The 19754-nt window shown below is 47.5% G+C and overlaps 1 protein-coding gene across 1 annotated transcript in view; it reads left to right on the top strand.

The window, feature by feature from the left end:
* The first annotated feature begins 5350 nt into the window (after positions 1 to 5350).
* The window catches only part of ULK2 (unc-51 like autophagy activating kinase 2), a 149678-nt gene continuing 135274 nt past the window's right edge, over positions 5351 to 19754 (top strand). The window contains exons 1-3 of the mRNA XM_081945398.1: positions 5351 to 6624; positions 8511 to 8603; positions 17765 to 17806. Coding sequence (XP_081801524.1) covers positions 6535 to 6624; positions 8511 to 8603; positions 17765 to 17806 — 225 coding nt within the window. The 5' untranslated portion in view covers positions 5351 to 6534. The remainder of the gene's footprint in view (positions 6625 to 8510; positions 8604 to 17764; positions 17807 to 19754) is intronic.

The following is a 19754-nucleotide window of genomic DNA, read 5'->3' as shown; positions in this document are numbered from 1 at the left end:
ATCACCCTTATTCGTCCCTTGCTATCGTTCACTTGCTACTTGCTAGATTGCCCCTGAACTTGGAGGCTCCATTCAGCAGCCTCTGATCCATTGAAACGGAGTTCGGTTAATGCAATATCTTTTAGTCTTTCACCTTTTAATACAATATCGTTCGCTGTGCCCTATGAGTAACTCACCCTTGAAATATTAGGATGTTGAAAGGATAGCTGCAGTTGCTTGCCGCAGCAATAACCGTTTTCATTTTTAGGTTTCACGGCAGGGGTAAATTTGGCGTCTCAAAATAGATGAAATCTTTGGAGGTCCTGCAGAAGGCTTATGAAAAGGACCTTTTGTTCCTGATTAATATTATCCCTGTCTTCTTCGAAGCTGTCTCGGAGGTCCTGAAGAAGTAACAGATAAATATTTTAGACCGGTAATAGTCATTCATAGATTTGCTTCCTGACTCCAGGAGTTTTTGTCCTTTTTTTTTTTTAAAAAAAAAAAGCCATTTAAGCAAATGGCCTCTTTCGGTAATCGTTAGTACTATGATCAAATAATGTATTTATTTCATATAGCAAAATAAATGTTCTAGGCCTCTAAATAAAAAAAAAATCAATCTGCTCCTTTGGATCAATAGCCTCAAACAGCAGGCAGCAAGGTGTGATTTGATTGGTACAGGATACAATTAAAAAGCAGGACAATACAGAACAGCAGAGTTGGAAGGGACCTTGGAGGTCTTCTAGTCCAACCCCCTGCTCAGGCAAGAAACCCTATACCATTTTCAGACAAATGGTAATCTCTTCTTAAAAACTTTCGGTGTTGGATCATTCAGGCTGCTAAATGGCAATTAATACCTTATTTCACACATTTCACTAAAAAGTTCCTTCGTTTCAAGCTTAAGAGGATTTGATTAAAAATCTAGCTGTCTAGATCTTCACATTGCTAGATTCAGACTCTCGTGATGTGTTCGCCAAAATTGCAGTCGTACCCAGTCGCTCTGCAGTTCAAACGTCTGAAATGGGTGTCATCGTATCTTTTACCTGTTCACCATTGTGATGTGATAGCACCGCAAAATTAAAACAAGGGAGGAAATTAGGATTAGGAGCTCCTGGGCTCATTTTTGGATCATAAGGAATTCGGGAGAATTTTGTATGCGTGCAATGAGATTAAAAAACATTCACGGCAGAAAGCTGCATTTTCCGTCATTGATTCTAGAGCACTGATCTTCAGCAATACGCACATTATTTTGGGCCTTTTTACAAGTTTAGTTCAGTGTACTTTCTTGTCATTGCATCTCGTACAATGAAATTAAATGCCATCTTCAGTGCACATTATAACTATAAAAATAAAAACACAAACACACACCCTTCACATTCTACATAATTGAATTGGAAACCCGATATTGCATTAATATTGCGCTAGAATTCGATATAGTTACTGCCCTGGGAGAGAAGCTGTTTTTCAGCCTATTTGTCCTTGTTTTTATTATCCTGTACCGTCTGCCAGATGGTAATAGTTCAAAAAAAGAGGATGGACCCAGGATGAGATGCATCTTTAAGAAAGTTTCGAACTTTCTTAAGGCAGCAAGAGCTCTAAAGCTCTTCCAAGGAGGGGAGGGGGCAACCCATGATCCTCTGGGCAATGAAGTTAACCTTCCGGAGCACTGTCCTATCTGTCATTGTGCAATTGGCAAACTGGACACAGGTGCAGTGAGTTAAAATACTCTATGGTGCAGCCGTAGAAGGTCACCAGCGGTTTTCCATTCAGTTGTTGTTTCCTGAGAAGTCTCAGATAGTATAATCTCTGCTGGGCCCTTTTGACCAGCGCTGTAATGTGAGGTCCCCAGGTCTCCGTTCCTCTTTTACAACACCCAGAAACTTAAAACTGGCCCCTTGCTCCACTCGGCCTCCATTGATAACTGAGGGCTGGATGGCCGATCTATTCCTTCTATAGTCCACTATAAGCTCCTTGGTCTTATTGGTGTTAAGGACCAGCCGTACGTCATATAAAACAGATGCTAAACCATTTTTTAATGTGGCATCCAACTACACTATGCTTTATTGCCATGTTTCTCAAACTGGGCATGTGTGGACTTCAACTCCCAGAAGTCACTTCAATCCCTTAAAAGCTGATTGGGGAATTCTGGGAGTTGAGCCCGACACCTCTTAATATTCCCAAATTTCAGAAATAATACAATACGATACAATAGCAGAGTTGAAAGGGACCTTGGAGGTCTTCTAGTCCAACCCCCTGCCTAGGCAGGAAACCCTATACCGTTTCAGACAAATGGCTATCCAACTTCTTACAATACAATACAATACAATACAATACAATACAATAGTAGAGTTGGAGGGGACCTTGGAGGTCTTCTAGTCCAACCCCCTGCTCAAGCAGGAGGTCCCACGCCATTCCAGACCAAAGGATTATCCCAATTTCTCACTCTCTGGGGATTTCTCCTTAGTTCCAGGTTGCTTCTCTCCTTGATTCATTTCAATACAATACAATACAATAGCAGAGTTGGAAGGGACCTTGGAGGTCTTCTAGTCCAACCCCCTGCCTAGGCAGGAAACCCTATACCGTTTCAGACAAATGGCTATCCAGCATCTTCTTAAAGACTTCCAGTGTTGCGGCATTCCCAACTAAATAAATAAATAAATGTATTCACAATAAATAATTGGGTTGAGATTTGTGAACGCATCTGTGGTTTTATCAGGATTTATGGATTAGCATATAGGCATTCCTTATTTATGTCCATAAGTGAGCCTAACATTTCTGTTGTTAAGTGAGAGATTTGTTAAGTGAGTTTTTGCCCCATTTTACTATCTTTCTTGCCACAGGTGAATCGCTGCCGTTGTTAAGTGAGTCGTGCGGTTGTTAAGTGAATCTGGCTTCCCCAATGACTTTGCTTGCCAGAAGGTCTCAAAATGTGACCACGTGACCTCAGGATGATTCATATTTATGACAGTTGAAGTCCCACTGATCCCTTTTTGTGACTTTCTCAGGCAGAAGTTAATGGGGAAGCCTGTTTCACTTAACAACTGTGTTACTAACATAATATAGGCAGTCCTCTACTTGCAACAGTTCATTTAGTGACCATTCAAAGTTACAATGGCACTGAAAAAGTGACTTACGATCGTTTTCCACACTTATGACCATTGCAGCCTCCCCATGGTCACTTGATCAAAATTCAGCTGCTTGGCAACTGGTTCATATTTATGACGGTTGCAGCGTCCTGGGGTCGCCTGATCCGCTTTTGCGACCTTCTGACAAGCAAAGTCAACGGAATTCACTGAACAACCGTGTGTCTAACTTAACAACTGCAGTGATTCACTTAACGGCTGCGGCAAAAAAGGTCGTAAAATGGGGCAAAACCCATTTTACAAATGTTTCACTTAGAGCAACCGAAATGTTGGCCTCAATTATGGTCATAACTCGAGGACCACCTATAAGTGCATTGATTGACTTAACCGTGGCAAGAAAAGTCATGATTTCCTTAACGACTGCCTTGCTTAGCAACAGAAATGCCGAGCTCAATTGTAGTTGTAAGTCGAGAGCTATGTATACTTGTATTTACACAACACCCCTGCAGAGTAGGCTACTCTGGCTACATAAATAATATATGGATAAAAATAAATTTGAATCAAGTTCCTAATTCCCTGGGCCTTTGAATCTTAGAAAAGCTGAGGTATGGATAGGCTGAATATGTATGTTTTTTAAAGAAGCTAGACAGATATATATTTTTATTTATTTATCTTTATTTTCATTACTTTAGCCCAGTAATTTTTTTAAAAAAAGGACAGCTCCTTTTCCAGAAAGTGGTAAGTGGGGTACATCCTGAAAGAGGCCTGTTGAATAAAATGGCCAGAGGAGCAGAGTCCGAGGAAAAAGTTGGCCACCCCTCCTCACTGAGGTCTCCCTCCTTGAGAAGGCCAAATGCTGCCAACTTCTGCCTCAGAAGAACACTTTGGCTGCGGCATTCCTTAAGGTTTAAGGTTTAAGGTTTATTTGGATTTATATGCCGCCCTTCTCCAAAGGACTCAGGGCGGCGTACAACATTAAAAACACACATCACAAAAGTTAAAAAAAAGATTAAACCCAATTCCAAAAAGACCAAACCGATTTTTTTTAAAAAAAAAGAAACAATACATTTAAAATAAATTAACATTAACATTAACAGGCCAGGCCGGCTTGCTGGAAAAGCCAACTTTTTAGGGCGCGTCGGAAGGACCGGAGGTCGGGGATTATGCGAAGCTCCGGGGGGAGCTCATTCCAGAGGGAAGGCGCTCCCACAGAGAAGGCTCTCCCCCTGGGGGTCACCAGCTGACACTGCTTGGCCGACGGCACCCTGAGGAGGCCAACTCTGTGGGATCGTACTGGACGGTGGGAGGCTACTGGTGGCAGTAGGTGGTCTCGCAGGTACCCTGGGCCTAAGCCATGGAGCGCTTTAAAGGTCATAATTAGTACCTTGAATCGCACCCGGAAAACAACCGGCAACCAGTGCAGGCCGCCTAAAAGGGGTGTAACATGGGAGCACCTAGGTACCCCCATGACAACCCGCGTGGCTGCATTCTGGACCAGCTGAAGCCTCCGGGTGCTCTTCAAGGGCAGCCCCATGTAGAGAGCATTGCAGTAGTCCAGGCGAGAAAGGACGAGGGCATGAGTGACTGTGCACAGAGCATCCCGATCCAGGAAGGGGCGCAACTGACGTACCAGGCGAACCTGGTAAAAGGCCCCCCTGGTCGCGGCCGTCAGGTGTTCTAAACCAGTGTTTCTCAAACTTGGCGACTTTAAGTCCTGTGGACTTCAACTCCCAGAATTCCCCAGCCAGCTATGCTGGCTGGGGGATTCTGGGAGTTGAAGTCCACAGGACTTAAAGTCGCCAAGTTTGAGAAACACTGATCTAAACTAAGCCGCGTATCCAGGAGGACTCCCAGATTGCGTCCCTTCTCTGAGGGGGCTAAAATTTCTCCCCCTATCACCAAAGATGGAACAAGGTGCACAAATCGGGATGACGGAAACCACAGCCACTCAGTCTTGGAGGGACCCAAGAATCCTTTTGATTTAGGTGCGGGTGTCTATGCCTGGCTTCCGGTCGATTTATTTTTTATTTAGAAAAAAGTACTTTATTTATCTCAAGAGGGCGCCCACAGCCATTCCCCTCCCCCACCCCCGCTCCCTTTTGAGCAACTTTTCTCCCTCAAATTTTCCCGCGCGCGGACTCTTTTTTCCCTTTTCCTCTCTCGCGCTTCGCCCCGCCCACCCTTGTGTTTTTGTCCCCTTTTCCGGCGGAGGGAGACCGAAAAAAAAGCGCCTGCGCGCGAAGTCCTATATAAATAGCTGCGCCGCGCGGAAGTTTCGCCAGTCGCGGCCGGACGCCGGTGGGGGAAAAGCGCTCGGATTGTCGGCGCCCCCGGAGGACGCGAGGGGCGGCACAGCGGCCTAAGGCGGAGGACACCTCCCTGCGCTCCTTTCCCCCCCACCCTTGCAAAAGACCTGCCACCCTTTCTCCCCCCCTCCCCCTCGTTTTTCAAACCGCTTCTTCGAGGAAGGGCCACCTGCCCTCCCCCTTTAAGCCGGGGCAGAGGCGAGGGGTGGGGGTGGGGGCAGCAGGATGTAAGAGAGAGAGAGATGGGCATGGGGGTGAACTCCCTCACCCATTCCCCCCTTTAATTCATTCCCAGGCCAGATATCGTCGTTGGGGGGGGCAAGGTTTTAATTCCCTTCGCCCCCTTTAAAAGCGATTTTGATTCCCTTTCTATTGGCTCCCTTCGCAAAAGCAAGGGGAAAATTATAATAATAATAATAATTTCTCCCCTCCCCCCTTATGTTAATCTTTCCTGTATTTTTCCTTTTATCTATCCTCTCCCGCCCTCCTCCGCGGGGCAGCTGTCACAGCCCCCCTTTTTAATTCCTTATCCCCCCCCCTTCCTCCAGGCAGCATAAGGGCCTGGGACCCCCTAACCCTTGTTTTAAAAGGGGGGCTTTAGATTGACAGCAACCTGCTTTGCTCCTTTATGCCTTTTTTATGTTCTTCCCCACTCTTTTTTTTTAAAGGCAAGGTGGGCTTTTCTAAAGGGGTTTAATTTCCCCCTCCCCTCCATGCTGGGGATTTAGGATTCGTACCATCTTGGTTTTAGGGTTTTTACCATCTTAGTGGTAGGGTTTTTACAATCTTGGTTTGGAATTGACCTCGAATGCTTGCCTGTTTGAAAGGGCCACTTCTTTAAACCTCTTGGGCTTGCTCCATCTTCCCCAAAGGGGCTTCATCCACCCCACCACCACCCCATGCCAGAAAACACCCACCGCCTATGGGAAGCTGGCCGGTGCCCCCCAGCCCCCAGCTCAGTAGCAGCGTCATGCCAGCAGGTGCCCCCTTTGGTTGGGGGGGCCCAGGACGCGGGCAGAGCCAGCCCCCCCTCTCCTAGCCTCTCCTCCTCCTCCTCCTCCCCCAGCCTGCTGATGTGAGCTTCGGCTTGTCCTTCCCTTTCTCCTTGTCCTCCCTGCGTTGTCCCCCCCTGCACCCCACCCCTCAAGCTTCATGCCCCCCTGAAAAACATGGAGGTGGTGGGGGATTTTGAGTACAGCAAAAAAGACCTGATCGGGCATGGAGCTTTCGCCGTGGTCTTTAAGGGTCGGCACCGCAAGGTATGGGGGTGGGGAGAGAGAGAATTGGGGGTCTCGGCTCCTATGGGGATGGTTGGGGGGGGGAGGGGGCTTACAGGGCTGCCAGATTTGGGAAGGAGGGGGCTATATGGGGTTGAAGTTGGCTCCTGTGCTTTTTTCCCCACCTCCAGTTTACCTGGGAAGCCTTTCTCCTGAGCTGCCCTTTCTCGGCTTCTCCTAACTAGGTTTCTGAGGTTTGGTACACTTCAGAAAAAGCCCTAGGTGTATTTTTAAAAGCTGGGTGCATTGTCACACACAAAAATTGTTGGTTTTCCTTCCCCTCCCTCCCTATTTTTGAGGAGGTGGGTGGTTGGGCAGGGGTGCAGCTGTGGTGCCCGCTGCTGGGTTTTGCCAGCCTTGTTTTCCTTCCCCGGCAGAGCCAGGGATGGGATGATGTCAGCCGGATTGCCCGTTTCCTCCCACCCTTTCTCCCCTCTCGTCCACACCGATGGCAACCCTGCTCTCTTATAATTAAGAAAAGGAGACGGTGGTTTATGGGTTTTGTAGTTCGGAGCCTCGGGTTTCGCCAACCGGGTGCCAACCTCCTGTCCAAAGGTTTGAATGAGCTTCCTAGCTTGGGTAAATAAATGGGGTTGGAGGGGAGGGGGAGCAACTCCCCCCACACAATCTTTTTCCAGAGTTGCTTTTCCTGCCAGGATCCAGTGAGCCATCTGACGTCAAATGGGTCCTCGAATTCTGGAGGATCCCTTCTTTTCTTGCCTCCTTTTGCAAAAAGCTCTTGGTGTTGGGTGTGTGTTTTGTTTTAAGGGTTGACCTCCACTCTTGGTTATCATATTGTGTGTGTTCTCCTGGTTGTCCCCTTTCCATTGTTTATTTTATGGTTCTGTTTTACTTCTATGCTGTTTACATTCCTTTCTTTGTTGTTATTGTAAGCTGCCTGGGGCAGCTCCAGCCTGGTGAGATTGGCAAATAAATTTAACCAATAATAATTATGCCTGCCTGCTGCAGGGGCCAAGCTATCCCTCAAGAGATCTTTCTGTCAATTTACTAGCTTGACTTATAGATATGTTTGGATCTTCACAAATGTCTTTTTTTGTTGGGTAACTTTGAACAACTTGGGCTCTCTCTCTCCCTCCTCTGTGTGTGTGTGTGTGTGTGATTCCTATTGGACATCTGCAATCTTGTTGAGACAGGGAGCTTCTGGGCACTCTGTTTAAGATAAGGGAATGGTCTGCAGGTCTCTTTAAAAGGTACCATTGCTTGACTGATCTAACACAGCAGGAGGTTTCTGATCTTGCCTGTTAAGCATTTGAACCCAAGGGTAGAGTGGGACGAAGCTAATTGCCTGGACCCTAAAAAGGACAACTAGAAGGAGAAAGTTGCGAGTTGCCCTACTTTAGTTGCACACCGGTAAAGTTTGGGTCTGTGGTCCTGATTGTAAATTGTCCTTTTTACACCCAATGTTCGCAACTTGACATATTCTCCTAAATGTTTTAGATCAGGGGTGTCCAACCTTAGCAACTTTAAGACCTGTGGACTTCAACTCCCAGAATTCACCAGCCACTTTCAACTTTCCTAAGGGAGGAGTGGAGGGGGTGTGTGTGTATTGGCAGTTGCAATTAGCAGTTGGGAAAGCTGTAGACCAGGTGGAAAAAAGAGGACTCCCAGCTTCTTCCAGGAATCTTCATCATCATAAAGCTTTTAAGAGAGAGAGAGAGAGAGGGAGAGAGGGAGAGGGGGAGAGGGGGAGAGGGGGAGAGGGGGGAGAGGGAGAGGGGAGAGAGAGAGGGGGGGGGGGAGAGAGAGAGAGAGAGAGAGAGAACACCAGATCTGCTTGTTTCTTGTGACTGTTTACAAAATAAGAAAATGTGCTTGTACTTAGAACACTTTCTCCATCCTCTTTTCAGAAAACGGACTGGGAAGTGGCTATAAAAAGCATTAACAAAAAGAACTTGTCGAAGTCGCAGCTCCTGCTTGGGAAGGAGATAAAAATCCTGAAGGTATTGTATTTTGAAGGCTTGTTTTCTTCCAAACACAACAAGCCTCCTTTATGCTGTTGTGTAGCTCACAAAAGGGGGAGCTTTGACAATCACAGCAAATTAACATTGTGTTGATACCTAGCGGTGCTTGCCTATCCTGGAAAAAAAAATCAGTGTCCTTTTTTCCTAAGTTTTACATTTCACGAGGTTTGTGACATTTATTTATAGTGACTGTGTGCAGGTAGTCTTTGGCTTACAACAGTTCGTTTAGTGACCAGTTCACAGTTACAACGGCATTGAAAAAAAGTGACTTATGACCAGTCCTCATATTTATATTCATGCGATGCAAATTCAGACGCTTGGCAACTGACTCACTTTTATGACGGCTGCCGTGTCCCAGGGCCACGTGATCCTCTTTTGCGACATCCTGACAAGCCACGTCAAGGGGGGGAGCCAGATTCACTTAACAACCGTGTCACTAACTTAACCGTTGCAGTGATTCACTTAACAACTGTGGCAAGAAAGCTCGTAAAATGGGGCAAAATTCACTGAACCCCACTGCTTTGCTTAGCAACAAATTTTCAGCTCAATGATGGTGGTAAGTTGAGGACTACCTGTGTACATAGACTAACCTTCATTTTGAGGGCCTTTTGTTTTGCTTTTTCCTTTTGCTCTGTTCTCTTTTCAATTTGGTTTGGAATAGATGGATGAGGACTGCCGGAATGGTGCGGAACTTTCACAATTCGGTTGCCCCACCTCAGTGATGGCAAATCTTTTCGGCACCGATTTTCAGGCTGTTTTTTGAGCTGGTTGCAGGCCATTTTTCAGGCTGTTTTTCAGGTTGTTTGTGGCCTGAAAAACAACCCCAAAATGGCCAGAAAACAGCCTGAAAAATGGCCAAATCCAGCACCAAAACCCAGAAGATTAGCTGGCGACGGTGCATGTACCCACAGAGGGGGCTCTGTGTGCTACCTCTGGCATGCGTGCCATAGGTTAATACAATACAATAGCAGAGTTGGAAGGGACCTTGGAGGTCTTCTAGTCCAACCCCCCGCCTAGGCAGGAAACTATACCGTTTCAGACAGATGGCTATCCAACATCTTCTTAAAGACTTCCAGTGTTGGGGCATTCACAACTTCTGGAGGCAACTTCTGTTCCACTGATTAATTGTTCTCACTGTCAGGAAGTTTCTCCTCAGTTCTAAGTTGCTTCTCTCCTTGATTAGTTTCCACCCATTGCTGCTTCTTCTACCCTCAGGTGCCTTGGAGAATAGCTTGACTCCCTCTTCTTTGTGGCAACCCCTGAGATATTGGAAGACTGCTATCATGTCTCCCCTAGTCCTTCTTTTCATTAAACTAGACATACCCAGTTCCTGCAACCGTTCTTCATATGTTTTAGTCTCCAGTCCCCTAATCATCTTTGTTGCTCTTCTCTGCACTCTTTCTAGAGTCTCCGCATCTTTTCTACATCGTGGTGACCAAAACTGAATGCAAATATTCCAAGTGTGGCCTTACCAAGGCCTTATAAAGTGGTATTAACCCTTCACGTGATCTTGATTCTCTCCCTCTGTTGATGCAGCCTAGAACTGTGTTGGCTTTTTTGGCAGCTGCTGCACACGGCTGGCTCATATTTAAATGGTTGTCCACTAGGACTCCAAGATCCCTTTCACAGTTGATACTATTGAGCAAGGTACCACCTATACTGTACCTGTGCATTTCGTTTTTGTTGCCTAAACAGTTGTGAATGCAGGCTGGTTGCTGAGCATCCGAAATCTGGTCATGTGACTTGGGGAGGGTGTCTGACAGAATTTCAGAATCCTATGTACTTTTGGGGGGAATTCATCATAACATTGAACTGTCATTATATGACCAATTACAGGTAGTCCTTGACTTACAACAGTTCCTTTCAAAGCTACAACCACCCTGGAAAAAGGGACTTATGACCATTTCCCCCAATTACCATCTTTGTGCCATCCCCGTGATCATTTGATCAGAATTCGGACGCTTGGCAACTGGTTGATACTTATGACCATTGCGGTGTGTTCCAAGGTGACGTGATCCCCTTTTGCGACCCCCTGACAAGCAAAGTCAGTGGGGAAGCCAGAGTCACTTAACAACCTGGTTACTAACTTACCAGCATCAGTGATTCGATTAACAATCGAGGCAAGAAAGATCGTAAAATGGGGCAAAACTCGCTTAACAAAATTAACCATAGAAATGTTCGGCTCAATTGTGGTAGTAAGTCGAGGACTACCTGTATAAAGTTGAGGGCTACCTTTACAAGGTGTGCATTCTGAGCTTGTGTTCCTTCTTTCCTTCATGCCAAAATCATGTGGTTGGCTTGGTTTTGGCATTATATGTTTGGTTAATCCAGTAATTGTAGTTTTATAAACCGTAGATTATGGCCCAGGTGAGCAGACCGCCTGCAGCCTCCAGGAACCTGTTTAGAGCATCCCAAGAGAATATTGTCCAAAATGTGGCGCTAAAATGGCCAAATTCCAGAAATGTGTTTTTTGGGGGGAGTGTTTTTCAGGTAGTCCTCAACGACCCCCAAATTTCTGTTGCTAAGCAAGACAATTGTTAAGTGAGTTTTGCCTTTCTTGCCACAATTATTAATCTCCTGGTGATTGGCCCAAAGTCACCCAGCCGACTTCCAGGGCTAAAGCAGGACTATAACTCACTGTCTCCTGGCGATTGGTTCAAAGTTACCCAGCTGGTTTTTATATCTAAGGCAGAACTAGAACTCACTGTCTCCTGGCGATTGGCACTAAGTCACCCAGCCGCCTTTCATGGCTGAGGCGGGATTAGAACTCACCCCCTCCTGGTGATTGGCCCCAGCCTAGTTCTTTACAGAACTAGAACTCACAGTCTCCTGGTTTAGTTCAGCACCTTAACCACAACTAGACCAAACAGCTTCTCTGATTTCGCTCATACTGCTTCTGATGCTTTCAAACTTGGAATTGTTTCTTTGTCCCCTTTCTAGCCCACACCTTGTCTAGCCCACACCACTGCACTGATGCAATAATACAATACAATAGTAGAGTTGGAAGGGACCTTGGAGGTCTTCTAGTCCAACCCCCTGCCTAGGTAGGAAACCCGATCTTTTGCTGAAATCTCTGTGGACCTCCTCCCTCAAACTTGTCCCAGTGTGATGCCCTCCAGATGTGGTGGGGCCTTGACTCCCACCCAGGGCTGGCAAACATGAGAATTGAAACCCAAGCTGGGGGTCCAGGCTTGAGGAAGGCCAAGCTAGCTAATTACTGTATTTTTCAGAGTATAAGATGCACTTGCCTCCCCCCCCCCCCCAAAAGAGTGAAAATCTGGATGCGTCATATACACTGAATGCAGCATTTTTGGCTGTCTGAAACCCCGCCTCGTTCGCGAAAATGGCCGTGTGGAGGGTTTGGGAGGCCTGCAAAGTGCTCCTGGGGGCTGGGGAGGGCAAAAACGAGAGAAAAACTGACTCTCTTTTGCTTGCTTTCCCCCCTCCCCCCCCCCCGGACCCTAGGAGTACTGTACAAGCCTCCTAAAGGCTATGCATGCCCTTTTTTGGCCCATTTTCTTGAAAAATAGGCTGTTTTTTGCTTGTTTCCCCCCAGCCCCCAGGAGCACTCTACAAACCTCCTAAAGACTATGCATGGCCCCTTTTTTGGCAAAAAACGGGCTCATTTTTGTGAAAAATGGGCTGGTTTTTGCCCGCCCCAAGCCCCCTGGAACACCTTGCAAGCCTCTCAAACTCTCTGCATGTCCCATTTTTCACAAAAAACGAGGCGTGCAGAGGGTTTGGGAGGTCTGCAGAGTGCAAAAACTTTAAAAAAAAATTACGTCTTCAAAATCTTGGTGCATCTTATACTCCAAAAAATACAGTAGTTGATATTCCTTGCCTGTATAGAGGCGGAAACTATGGCCCTTTTAAGACTTGTGGACTTCAACTCCCAGAATTCCTGAGCCAGCCATGGCTGGCTCAGGAATTCTGGGAGTTGAAGTCCACAAGTCTTAAAAGGGCCATAGTTTCCCCCATCCCTGATCTTAGGAACACAGTCTTCTGAAGTTTTTATTCAGTTTTATAATGCCAGCCATGCTACCTCTGCAAACAAGCACTCCTCTTTTTTGTTTTCCTTGCAGAAAGTTGTGGTCTGAGCCTAAGCAAAAAAAGGTTTTTTTTTTTTTTTAAAAATAGCAAGTGTTTTATGCTACAGTGAGCTTGTGACATCCTGTTTGACATTTAGATCTTCTTGCAGTGTCAAGCTTATTAAAAACCACAGCCAGTCATTTGTTTCCCACCCGTCGGTCAAACGCGGAAAAGTTGTCACGCAAGGGGCAGGGGCTGTTTTGCTTGCTGTGCGGAATCCACAATATGTTTTATTAAGTCGATACGTTGCCCGTCTCACTGTTTGGAGTAACTCTGGGCGACTCGCAATAACGTAAAAGCAAAGATGCAAAAGCATTAAAAAAAACATTAAAATTAAGTTTGACAACAATGAAATAAAAGTTAGAAGTAAATTTGGAGGAAACCCAAAGGAAGGCTGTTCCTCATTTCTAGTAACTGCTTAAAATGCAGGTAGTCCTCGATTTACGACCACAGTTGAGTCGTCCTGTTGCTAAGTGAGGTATTTATTGAGTTTTGTCCCCTGTTGCAACCTTCCTTGCCACAGTTGTTAAGTGAATCTGCCCCCCCCCTTTTGAGTTTGCTTGCGAGAAGTCATCGCCGAAAGTCATCACCTGACCCTGGGACACAACCGTCATAATATGAGTCAGTTGCCATAAACATGAGTCAATTCACAAATAGGAGCCAGTCCAGCATCTGGGTTTTGCTCACGTGACCACGGGGAGGCTGCAGCGGTTGTAAGTATGAAAAACGGTCATAAGTCACTTTCAGTGCCGTTGTAACTTTGAATGGTCACTAAATGAACTGTTGTAAGTAGAGGACTGCCTGTAATAGATTCTTCAGATTGGCTAGCTGTAGATCTAAGAGTTGGCAACCTTAAACACCCAAAGAGCCACAAACGTCATAACCGGGAGCCCCCCCCCCCCCCCCCCAATTCAATTCTGGAGCTGACCGAAAATCCAATTCCCCCATCATAGAGTCTCCTGGCGTAGCGTCCTTTTTCCCCTGCTGACGGGAAGTCCGGTTCCCCCACCATAGAGTCTCCTAGCGCAGTATCCTTTATCCCCTGTTGACGGGAAGTCCAGTTTCCCCCCACCATAGAGTCTTCTAGCGCAGCGTCCTTTTTCCCCTGCTGATGGGAAGTTTACCCCACCATAGAGTCTCCTAGCGCAGTATCCTTTATCCCCTGTTGACGGGAAGTCCAGTTTCCCCCCACCATAGAGTCTCCTAGCGCAGTATCCTTTATCCCCTGTTGACGGGAAGTCCAGTTTCCCCCCACCATAGAGTCTTCTAGCGCAGCGTCCTTTTTCCCCTGCTGATGGGAAGTTTACCCCACCATAGAGTCTCCTAGCGCAGTATCCTTTATCCCCTGTTGACGGGAAGTCCAGTTTCCCCCCACCATAGAGTCTTCTAGCGCAGCGTCCTTTTTCCCCTGCTGATGGGAAGTTTACCCCACCATAGAGTCTCCTAGCGCAGTATCCTTTATCCCCTGTTGACGGGAAGTCCAGTTTCCCCCCACCATAGAGTCTCCTAGCGCAGTATCCTTTATCCCCTGTTGACGGGAAGTCCAGTTTCCCCCCACCATAGAGTCTTCTAGCGCAGCGTCCTTTTTCCCCTGCTGATGGGAAGTTTACCCCACCATAGAGTCTCCTAGCGCAGTATCCTTTATCCCCTGTTGACGGGAAGTCCAGTTTCCCCCCACCATAGAGTCTTCTAGCGCAGCGTCCTTTTTCCCCTGCTGATGGGAAGTTTACCCCACCATAGAGTCTCCTAGCGCAGTATCCTTTATCCCCTGTTGACGGGAAGTCCAGTTTCCCCCCACCATAGAGTCTCCTAGCGCAGTATCCTTTATCCCCTGTTGACGGGAAGTCCAGTTTCCCCCCACCATAGAGTCTTCTAGCGCAGCGTCCTTTTTCCCCTGCTGATGGGAAGTTTACCCCACCATAGAGTCTCCTAGCGCAGTATCCTTTATCCCCTGTTGACGGGAAGTCCAGTTTCCCCCCACCATAGAGTCTCCTAGCGCAGTATCCTTTATCCCCTGTTGACGGGAAGTCCAGTTTCCCCCCACCATAGAGTCTTCTAGCGCAGCGTCCTTTTTCCCCTGCTGATGGGAAGTTTACCCCACCATAGAGTCTCCTAGCGCAGTATCCTTTATCCCCTGTTGACGGGAAGTCCAGTTTCCCCCCACCATAGAGTCTCCTAGCGCAGTATCCTTTATCCCCTGTTGACGGGAAGTCCAGTTTCCCCCCACCATAGAGTCTTCTAGCGCAGCGTCCTTTTTCCCCTGCTGATGGGAAGTTTACCCCACCATAGAGTCTCCTAGCGCAGTATCCTTTATCCCCTGTTGACGGGAAGTCCAGTTTCCCCCCACCATAGAGTCTCCTAGCGCAGTATCCTTTATCCCCTGTTGACGGGAAGTCCAGTTTCCCCCCACCATAGAGTCTCCTCCTAGCGCAGCGTTCTTTTTCCTCTGCCTGTCCTAACCTTTTATCCTTTACCTCAAGCCAAGGATAGTCAGTCACTGATGCTTTAATTTGGATTCTTCCACTGATCAGCCGGTTGGCTTCAGTTCCTTCCCCTCTCCTCCAGTTATTTTGAACTGGGGAAGGTTTAAGTCAGGGGTGTCCAAACTTGGGAACTTTAAGACTTGTGGACTTCAACTCCCAGAATTCCCCAGCCAGCATGGGAGTTGAAGTCCACAAGTCTTAAAGTTCCCAAGTTTGGACACCCCTGGTTTAAGTCAACCCCCGAAGTAAGAGAAGACAACCCCAGTTCCTTATTTTCAGAGCCGCTTTTGCCAGGATAATAAAAGCTGAAGCCAAGCACCTCCTCAAAACAGATCAAAAGGGCGTCACTGACCTAAACTTTCTGCTCTCTCTCTCTCTCTGTTTATAAAAACCCAGGAAAGAAACTGTACATCTGTAAAAGTATCTTTCTTGGACTTAGCCTAGAGCCCTTCCTTGGCTTTGGTGAGTCAACTTTTCCAAGAAAACCCCTTGGCCTGTTTCTGGGAAGCCACCCCTGGTCTAGTTAACATGGGACTGGCTTCAAAGACATCCGAAGGCTGGGTGGATTGAAAACTTGGCAACTACTCTCCCTTGGCTCATGGCAGGAGCAACGGGTGGAGACTAATCCAGGAGAGAAGCCACCTGGAATTAAGGAGACATGTCCTGACAGTGAGAACAATTAACCAGTGGAACTACTTGCCTCCAGAAGTTGTGAATGCTCCAACACTGGAAGTCTTTAAGAAGAGATTGGACAACCATTTGTCTGAAATAGTATAGGGTCGTGACGCCGAACCTATGGCACGCGTGCCAGAAGTAACACGCAGAATCCTCTCCGTGGGCAGGCACACCGCCACCAGCTGCTCTTCTGATTTCCGGCATGCATGTACACGCCAGTCAGCTGGTTTTTGCGGGCACTAGAACACCGGAAAACGGCCCAAAAAGCAGCCAAAACCCGGTCTGTTTTCAGTGTATTTTTCAGGGTGTTTTTCAGGATGGTTTTGGGCCTGTTTTTGGAGCGCCTGAAAATGGCCAGGAAACAGCCTGAAAAGCGGCTTGTTTCTCAGCCAGATGCTCTTCTGGCACGGAACATGCACGCTGGCGAGCTGGCCTTCATGGGTGCCGGAGCATTGGAAAACGCCCCAAAAACAGGCACGCACGTGCTGGCCAGTTGTTCTTTGGGTTTTTGGTGCTCTGGTGCACGAGAAGAACAGCTGGCCAGCAGCGCGCATGCACATGCCGGAAACCCCAAAGAACAGCTGGCTGGCGTGCGCATGCGCACCGGCCAGCTGGTCTTTGGGTTTCCAGCGTTGCAGTGCACATACATGGTGCCAAAAAGGTTCTCCATCACTGGAATAGGGCAAGAGTGTCAAAATCAAGGCCCGCAGGCGGAATCTAGACCACAAGGTCCTTAGATCTGGCCCACAGGACCACCTGGGAAACGGCCCAAGGCCAGCCCCCTGGTGGCTCTGCCGGTGATAACGGAGCTCGGGAAGGTCTGTTTTCGACTGAGACAGCCTCCTGCCAGCGAAAACGGGGTTCAAGAGCTCCCCCTCCCTCAGTCCTGCTTTCGCTGGCAGAGAGGACTGCAGGAGGCTGTCAAGGCCGAAAATGGACGTCGAGCTGGCCATCCCCCTGGCCCTCAAGGTCAAACACAACAGGCCTTCAGTGAAATCAAATTGGACGCCCCTGGTACAGGGTCTCCTGCCTAAGCAGGTGGTTGGACTAGACTAGAGGACCTCCATGGTCCCTTCCAATTGTGTTATTCTATAATCCTCTATGTATTGAGAAGAGGACTTCCTTAGTAGTGGTACCCCCTGTGCAGTTGAGCCTATAGATTTGGTGGACGTTCGCTTATTTGATTCCCAGCAAGAATCTGGGAATAATTCTGATAGCAACGTGTACAGGTAGTCCTCGACTTACAACAGTTTGTTTAGTCACCAAAGTTACAATGGCCCTGAAAAAAAGGGACTTAACGACCATTTCTTTCCACGGTGACGACCTTTTTGTAGCATCCCCATGGTCATGGGATCAAAATTCAGACGCTTGGCAACCGGTTCACACTTAACGACCGTTGCTCTGTCCCAAAGTCACAACCGCCTGACAAGCGGAGTCCACGGGGAAGCCAGATTCACTTAAAACAACCCCGTGACTGACTTACCAACGGCAGGGATTCACTTAGCAACTGCGGCAAGAAAGGTGGTAAAAAGGGGCAGAGCTCCCTTAAGCAATATCTCACTGGACAACGGAAACGTGGGCTTAGGAAAGAAACATTAACTGTCATTGAATATATGATGTAAAATGAAAGTGAGGTAGCTAGTCATATCAGGTGGGAAATTGGTGACTGTATACGTAACTGAAAATATGGATGCACAAAAGCTTGTAACCAAACGACATGCTGTACGTAATGGGTGAGAATGTTTTATGTTGTCTTTTGTGTTTAAAAAAATTACAATAATAAAAGAACCCTGAAATGTTGGGTTCAGTTGCGGTCGTAGGTTGAGGACTATCTGTACAGGACTCAGTCTTGGTCAGATTTCTTTCTGAACTATCTTGTCTTTTATTTTCCAGGAACTGCAGCATGAAAATATCGTGGCCCTGTATGACGTCCAGGTACGTTTGTCTTTCTCAGTTGCCTACTGCACTTTTTTTTTTTATGAATGCGTGACGGTTAACCTTTTTGACATCATATGCTGAAGATGCGCGCACACCAGCCTGCCTGCACCCATAATGCAATGCGCGAACGACACCACCACCCTGCACCCATAATGCAATGCGCGTATGCCACCACCACCCCGCACTCCCCTGCGCGTCTGTTCTCCACTGGTGGGTTTCAGCTGGTACGGCCCAGTACGGCCGTACAGGTAGTCGGGAGCAGCGGTTGCCTCATTTGGCCCGCCTGCGTTCCAATTTTTGTTTTTAAGGCAGCTGGGCTAATTGTGCACATGCACAACCTCCGATAAGCAGCTGGGTGTTGCAGAAGTGGTGGGGTGCGTATGCTTAGGCAGCGCATGTCCGGCGCATGCACGAACTGACCACAAGCAGTGTACCGGTAGCGAAGGTAAGAGCAACCCACCACTGGTGCCCTCCCTCGTCCATTTTGTTACCTCCAGGCCACATGCGTGCCCCATTTTGCGCCTGGAAAGCCACCTGCACCAACCTGGAAGGCAAAACGGACCGCGGGGGGCCTGTGCAAAGCCCCAACATGTAATGCAAGCGCCCCCCGGGCATGGATGTCAGAGAGCAGCTGGCTGGCAGAGGCGCGTGGGCAGTGGAGCTGGGCTGTGGTGGCGGCTGGCATGCCCGCAGAGAGTGCCATAGCTGCGCCATCCCATCCCTATGCAACGTCCACCTTGGCTCTCACCGGTTTTATTTTTTGCACCAAACATCCATCCCCCTTTTTATCACTGGTGTCCTGGTATCAGCGTTACACCCGTGAATATGTGCATTCCGCCCAAGTGTAAGAAATCTTTTTATTGTTTTTTTATTTTATTTTTTAAAACATAAAAGACAACGTAAAAAATTCTCATCCATTACATACAGCGTGTCGTTCAGTTGCAAGCTTTTGTGCATCCTTATTTTCAATTACGTATACAGTCACAAACTTTCCACCTGATATGACGAGGTACACTAAATCTTTTTATTGTTAAACATCTTCTTGGTTGACAAACGCACAAGGCTTGTGGGACAACCATTGCTTTGAATCTTGAGTAAAACAGGGCCTGGGTAGTCCTTGACTTACAACAGTGCCTTTCGTGACCGTTGAAAGTTACAACCGCATGGGGGGGGGGGAAATGCGGCTGCTCGCCATCGTTCACGCTTACGATCATCGCAGCGATCCCCGTAGTCCTGTGTTGAAAAGTCAAACGCTTGGGAGCTGACTCCCATTTATGAGCCGTGTAACGTCTCAGGGTCCTGGGATCGCCTTTGGCGAGTCAAGGGTAAGGCCTGATTCACTTAGCAACCTTGTTACTACTGTGTTTTCTCACAAATATGACCTCCCATGAAAGTAACTTGATTTTCACACATGTGCCCAATGTTAAGCCCTACCCTCAAATAAGCCCTAATTAAGACGACACCCCGCTCCCGGTCTAGTTTAATAGAGAGAAGGACTAGGGGAGACATGATAGCAGTCTTCCAGTATCTCAGGGGTTGCCACAAAGAAGAGGGAGTCAAACTATTCTCCAAAGCACCTGAAGGCAGGACAAGAAGCAATGGGTGGAAACTAATCAAGGAGAGAAGCAACTTAGAACTGAGGAGAAACTTCCTGACAGTGAGAGCAATGAGTCAGTGGAACAGAAGTTGCCTCCGGAAGTTGTGAATGCCCCAACACTGGAAGTCTTTAAGAAGATGTTGGATAGACATTTGTCTGGAACGGTATAGGGTTTCCTGCCTAGGCAGGGGGTTGGACTAGAAGACCTCCAAGGTCCCTTCCAACTCTACTATTGTATTGTAATCAAGGAGAGAAGCAACCTAGAACTGAGGAGAAATTTCCTGACAGTTAGAACAATTAACCAGTGGAACAGAAGTTGCCTCCAGAAGTTGTGAATGTCCCAACACT

Source organism: Natrix helvetica (genome assembly GCF_964273705.1).
Source record: "Natrix helvetica genome assembly, chromosome: 2".
NCBI lineage: Eukaryota > Metazoa > Chordata > Lepidosauria > Squamata > Natricidae > Natrix > Natrix helvetica.
This window is presented reverse-complemented; position numbering and strand designations above follow the sequence as displayed.